At 43.3% G+C, this 6,000-nt stretch overlaps 1 protein-coding gene across 1 annotated transcript in view; it reads right to left on the bottom strand.

The window, feature by feature from the left end:
* Positions 1 to 698: 698 nt before the first annotated feature.
* Positions 699 to 6,000, bottom strand: part of PREP (prolyl endopeptidase) — a 48,380-nt gene continuing 43,078 nt past the window's right edge. The window contains exons 13-15 of the mRNA XM_054393041.1: positions 5,621 to 5,752; positions 2,619 to 2,775; positions 699 to 1,522 (exon numbers count right to left, since the gene is read on the bottom strand). Coding sequence (XP_054249016.1) covers positions 1,228 to 1,522; positions 2,619 to 2,775; positions 5,621 to 5,752 — 584 coding nt within the window. The 3' untranslated portion in view covers positions 699 to 1,227. The remainder of the gene's footprint in view (positions 1,523 to 2,618; positions 2,776 to 5,620; positions 5,753 to 6,000) is intronic.

Genomic DNA, 6,000 nt, shown 5'->3' with positions numbered 1-6,000 from the left:
GCAGAATGAGAATCTAAGAATTTAGATTCTTATTCTTCTTAATAATAATAATTTAAAAATAGTTTGACTATGCAGAACAAGAATCTCAGAATTTAGATTCTTCTTCTTCATAATAATAATAATTAAAAAAAAAAAAGCTTGTCTCTGCAGAATAACAATCTAAGGAAGAATCTAAGATTTCTTCATGTTTTCCAGCTTCCATTTTTTTCTTCTGTGGGGAAATAAATGCTAGAATTCTCAGATTTTTATACAGAATAATAACAGTAGTAATAGCTTGACTCTGCAGAATAACAATCTAACAACTGAAGCTTTTAACACATATTATTATTACCTACATTATTATATGTATAATTATTACATATAATAATAAATATATAATAATAAAACTAAAATACTAATAGTAAAGCTAATAAAACTAAGCCAACTAATACAAATACAATAATAATAAAACTATTAATAAAACTACTACTGCTAAAACTAATAATAATACCAATGCTACTATTACTACTGCTAGCTTGACTCTGCAGAATGAGAATCTAAGTAAGAATCGAAGATTTCTTCAACTTTTCCAGCCTCCTATTTTTCCTCTCCTGTGTGGAAACAAATGCTAGAAGAGAAAACTGGTGGCATTTTGAAGCCTCTCTGGAAAGAAAGAAGAGTTTTAACAGCATGATTATTCTATAGACTGTAATACACTTCTGAGCAGCATGGGATAGAAGCTTTTTAATGATATTTAATGATCCAGGTCGCTGCCTCTTTAGTATTTTATGGCCAGCACTGACCACCTTTAGTTTACATTCTTAAGTACCTGTGTAAATAAAGTATGCTGACAGTTCTGATATGCAGACAGTGCTTACATTTAATTACAGGTGACCTGGGTGAGTTCATAGGTGTAAAATACATTAAAATTGTTTACAGGAAAGAAGTTCAACTAGCACTAACTCTGCCATCTAAAAAGAGTTCACAACGGCACTGACAGCAGCTATTTACCTCAACATGCTTGTCAAAGGAAGGCAGTAGAAATGAAATTCAAAGAAATGCCAACAACAACAAAAAAAACCAAACCAAACCAAAAGAGGGAAGCACAGAAGATCAAAACTCCACAGCAGTTTAGGTTAATAAAATAGTAAACTGCAGTTCTCAGATGTAAGTACTACAGCGAGGAGCAGTCTGCTTGGTCGTAACCTGTGTTCAAGCCCTTAAAGGAGACAGGGAGGAGCTCTCTGCCTATTCAATCCACTCCAGATTTAGGCACCGTGCTATAAAAGCAAACATATCTGAGACTTCTTCAATGACTTTGGCAGTTGGCTTCCCTGCCCCGTGGCCAGCCTTGGTGTCAACGTGGATGAGGAGGGGGTTGGTCTGCTTGCGGCTGCGGCCCACGACGTACTGCAGGGTGGCGATGAACTTCAGCGAGTGCAGGGGCACCACGCGGTCGTCGTGGTCTGCTGTCAGCAGCAGTGTGGAGGGATACTGAATGCCATCTTCTTCTGGCAGCTTGATATTGTGAAGTGGAGAGTACCTGAGAAGAGCACACAGATGTTCACATCTTTTATTCCCCCTCCCAACCCCTTCAAGATGCAATGAGAAGATCCTCTCGCACTGAAGCCATGGACTCATAGAACGGTTTGGGTTGGAAGGGACCTTGAAGATCATCCAGTTCCAACCTCCCTGCCGTGGGGAGGGACACCTTCCACTATAGACCAGGTTGCTCAAGGCCTCAACACAGTGGCATTGCTGGTAACACTCAGAAGACAGCTCTCAGTTGTACCAATCAGAACTGCACTACTGGCAGTCAGTGCATGGCAGTGGCTGCAGCTGCCTGGCTCTCAAAGGTGAAGCAAGAGCCTCCCTTCAGTTTCATCTCACACAACACCAAAGAGAGCAAGAATGGGCAGCAGCAAAACTGCAGCAAAAGCTGTCCAGCCCTCAGGAGAATCCATCCTGCTGGGAAACAGGGCAACGGAGACTTTGTCCCAGCATGTGTGTGCAGTCCAGGTCTGCATGTCAATGGCTTCCTCACACCTGGAAACAGCTTCTGATGGCAAGGGACAAGTGCTGACAGGTACTAAATTTTCCCCCTCCAATATTTAGGCCACCTTAGAACATGCCTGTCCTCTGAGAGAACACCATGCAGGAAACTGAAGGGACACCTGTAAGTTTTCCTGCTTTCAACAGATTACCTTCAAAATTTCAACTTCAGATTGCTTTCAAAATTTCCTTTGCTGCAGAACTTTGGTGTACTGCTGTTCAATTTTTACAAATGAATTCCATCCACACTGTCTAAAATCCTTCCCAGTAGTGACTGCCACTCCTCCACTCTAAAAAAAAATACAATTTCTGTAGTGGTTCACTTGAGAACATTCTGTTGGGACAGCCTCAAGGAGTTGTTATGCAGAAAGAAAACCTTCCAAGCTGATGGTAAAAGATCTGTGAAAAGGTGACTCAAGAGGGCTTTGAAGATCTTCTTTCATGTCAAACTGACTTTGGAAATGCTGAACTCCCCAGACCCAGTGTGGGAAAGGATGAAGTAACTGTTACAGTAACTACTGATCATGACAAGCTGGAAGTGTTGAGCAGAAGATGCTCTTTTGAAGCATCTCTTTCAAGTCACTTACTTGCACAGCCACTCAAACTGCTCTTTGCAGTCAGAGCAGCCATAGTCAGTGGTCCAAGCATGGCCAATGGTGTACTTGTGGAACTTGAGCATGTCCATCACTCCCACCTGGGCAATGGCACAGGCAAACAGGTCAGGGCGCTGGTTGGCACAGGCAGCTTGGACAGGAAAACAATTCTGTTAGATTTCACAGCTTTGAAAGGATTAGAAGCTCAGCAGTGAAAAATCATACAGTGCACTGGGTTGGAAGGGACCTCCAAAGGTCATCCATCAGTCCAAGCCCCTTGCAGTAAGCAGGGACATCCCCAACTAGATCAGGTTGCTCAGAGTCCCATCAAGCCTGATCTACAGTGTCTCCAGGGATGGGGCCTCCGTCCTGCTCTGGTGTTTCACCACCCTCACAGTAAAGAACTTCTAAAGGTCCAACCTAAATCTACCTGCTCTAGTTTAAAACCACTGCCCCTTGGTCCTAGCGCTACTTGCCTTTGTAAATCTGTTGCCTGGTGACTTCACAAACTCCTCTGCCTGTTTTTAAATTTTAAGAAGTAAGAGCACTGAGATTTTCACAGAACTACTACAATCCCCTTCTTGATTCAGAGCTGATCAGTGACCCACACATAGCTATCCTCTTTCCTTGTATCTCTTCATTTTTGTCTATTGTAAAAATGGATTGTTTATTCCCATTCCTTGCCTCCTGCTAACCAGGACATGCTATGACATGACCCTGCTTCCAGCTCAGCCAGAACTTTCAAAGGACCTTGCCAAGAGCTTTTGAAAATCCAAGACTAAGTCCTCACCTAACTCACTGCTACAGGCACCATATGTACTGCCTCCTTCCAACAGCTAACTCCAGCCTGCAAAATTATTCCCTTTATGTCAGCTATTACTTATTGGTCTCAACTGGTTTACTTCTTGGAGAAGTCAGATTTACTCATCTGCATCTTGTGGATCACCATGAGCCATTTAAAAACTGGCATTACTCTTGCCCCCTTCTGTTCCTCAGATATTCAGGCTTTAGCCTGCAGTTTCATTCTGCAGCCTGCTTAGGATCTTGTGTGTGCACCATCTGCTCCTGGCAACACCCTGCTTTACATCTGATTGATTCCAAAACCTCTTCTGCTGATGCTTCAGCTGGAGTCAGCTCCTCAGAGTATTCCCCCATGAAGAGACTCCAGTGCAAGAACTCCCCACACTCCTCAGGAGGGAACATCAAAGCAAACAGACCATTTACTTGTTCTGCTCTGCCATTATCTTTCTTCAGTGCTCCTTTTACACCTCACTAACCTTCAAGTCCCACAGATCCTCTGGCCAGCTTCCTGCTTCTGATGTGCACAGAAAGATGATCTTTATACTGTAAGCAAATAGCTCATAAGTCTCCTGTGGTGCAGCAGTCCCTGTCAGAATTTACCCTCTTTTCTCCAGTTCAATGTGATTCCTGTTTTCTCAAAGATGTGATTTTATTTCTGGTCATCTGTGCTGACTCTTCCTGGGTCCTTCCTGAGCCATTTTCATACAGAGTGCCTTAAAGAGCTGCCATGTAAATGCTCTTTAACCCTTTAACTGTACCTTTTGATTAGATCTCTTTCTATATTATTTCCTTTTATGCCCATATATTATATTCTGGTAGGAAAAAAAAATCCCTAACCAACTATCACAACATTTAATCTGAGCACTCTTTATTGAGTGTCTCTTGAAGCACTCTGTGCTGCTCAGCTTTTTGCAAATAATTGCTGCTTCTGGTTCCCTAAATAGTTACTTCAGTAAGAAATCCCTTATGGAGACACTCAGCCATTCCCACTGCACCCCTTTAATTAGCCATAATACTTAATTATAAGCCTTAATAAACTGTAACCGGGACCAGCAATTTGCTCCTCTGTACATTGAGCTTTAAAATTCAGTACAAAATGAAGATTTCAAACCTTCAGAACTGTTGCTCTGAGCAAACAAGAGGTCAGCCACTGTTTGCATGAAGAAGGTTTTCAGCTCACAGCTGTGCTGCCCTGCTCAGCTCGGGGATCACACTGCAGGACAAGGAATTCTTGTTTGCAGTTGAATGAGGCAAGACCCCACGGCTCTGCACCCTGTTAGTCTGACTCAAAGGAAACAGTATTTTGGAAGAGTCACTATGCTCTTCCTTGTCAGCTTTGTCTGCAGTCAGTGAGCACTGAGGAAATCTGGCAGGGGGTCCCTGCACATAAAGCATGAGTTATGCTCACTGGTGTTGCATCAACAACTACTGCAAAGCTTTGTTCTGCTCTGATGAAAAAGCACTTAGAGGAATTTCCTAAATTCACCTAATTCTACCCAGTCAAGGAAAAAAAAAAAATCTCTATCTGGCTCATTAAGAACATAATCCATCTCCAAAGGCAAGGGAGGTTTCTAACAACAGATTTGTTTGGAGCAGGGAGGTCTAGACTCCTACCATCCATCTCCTACTGGAATGACATCACACAATCATACAATAGCTTAGGTTGGAAGGGACCTCAGAGATCATCTGCTCCAACCTCCCCACCATGGGCAGGGACACCTCTCAACTAGACTTGGCTGCCCAAGGCCTCATCCAGCCTGGTCTTGAACACCTCCAGGGAAGAGGCATCCACAACCTCCCTGGGAAGCCTATCCCAGAGTCTCACCACACTCACACTGAAGAACTTCCTAAGACCCAGTCTAAACCATCTCTCCCTCAGCTTCAAACCATTCTCCCTTATCCTGTCTCTAGACACCCTCAGGGAAAGTCCCCCTGCAGCCTTCCTGCAGCATCTTTCCAGGTCTTGGAAGACAGCTCTAAGATCCCCACAGAGTCTTCTCTTCTCCAGGCTGAACACCCCCCCAGCTCTCTCAGCCTGTCCTTTGTGCCTCACCACTCTCTCAGTACCTTTCCCCAATGTCCAATCTAAACCTCCCCTGGCACTCTGGAACTTTTGAAAAGAGGCTCTCACAGAGAGTTCTGCCTGGTGACTTTGATAAACTGCACAGCAAACCCAGGACAGGAGCAGTCCTTACCAACTAAGAGGCCTCCATTTGAGCCTCCATTAATAGTCAGCTTCTTTGGGGATGTGTAGCCTTCCTTGATGAGGTATTTGGCAGCACACTGGAAGTCATCAAAGCAATTTTGTTTGTTGGCCAAGATACCACCTAGCAGACAAATAAAACAAATCAGTTGATGCCATAAAATCCATTTGATACCATCTCTTCAGAACAACATGTGTGCAAAACTACCTGGGAACAGTTCCAGTTCCATGAACCTTTTAATAATTGATCCAGCTCAGAAAGACAGCAAAAACAAAAGATTCTTTCAACACAGAGAGGGGATAAGATGGGTCTGTCAATAACTCTAAAGCTTTCAGAAGCTCTGAATAATACATACCTAACACTGTGGAGTG

This window comes from Indicator indicator, chromosome 27, assembly GCF_027791375.1.
Source record: "Indicator indicator isolate 239-I01 chromosome 27, UM_Iind_1.1, whole genome shotgun sequence".
NCBI lineage: Eukaryota > Metazoa > Chordata > Aves > Piciformes > Indicatoridae > Indicator > Indicator indicator.
The sequence above is the reverse complement of the archived record's forward strand: the minus strand, read 5'-3'. Positions and strand labels throughout refer to the sequence as shown.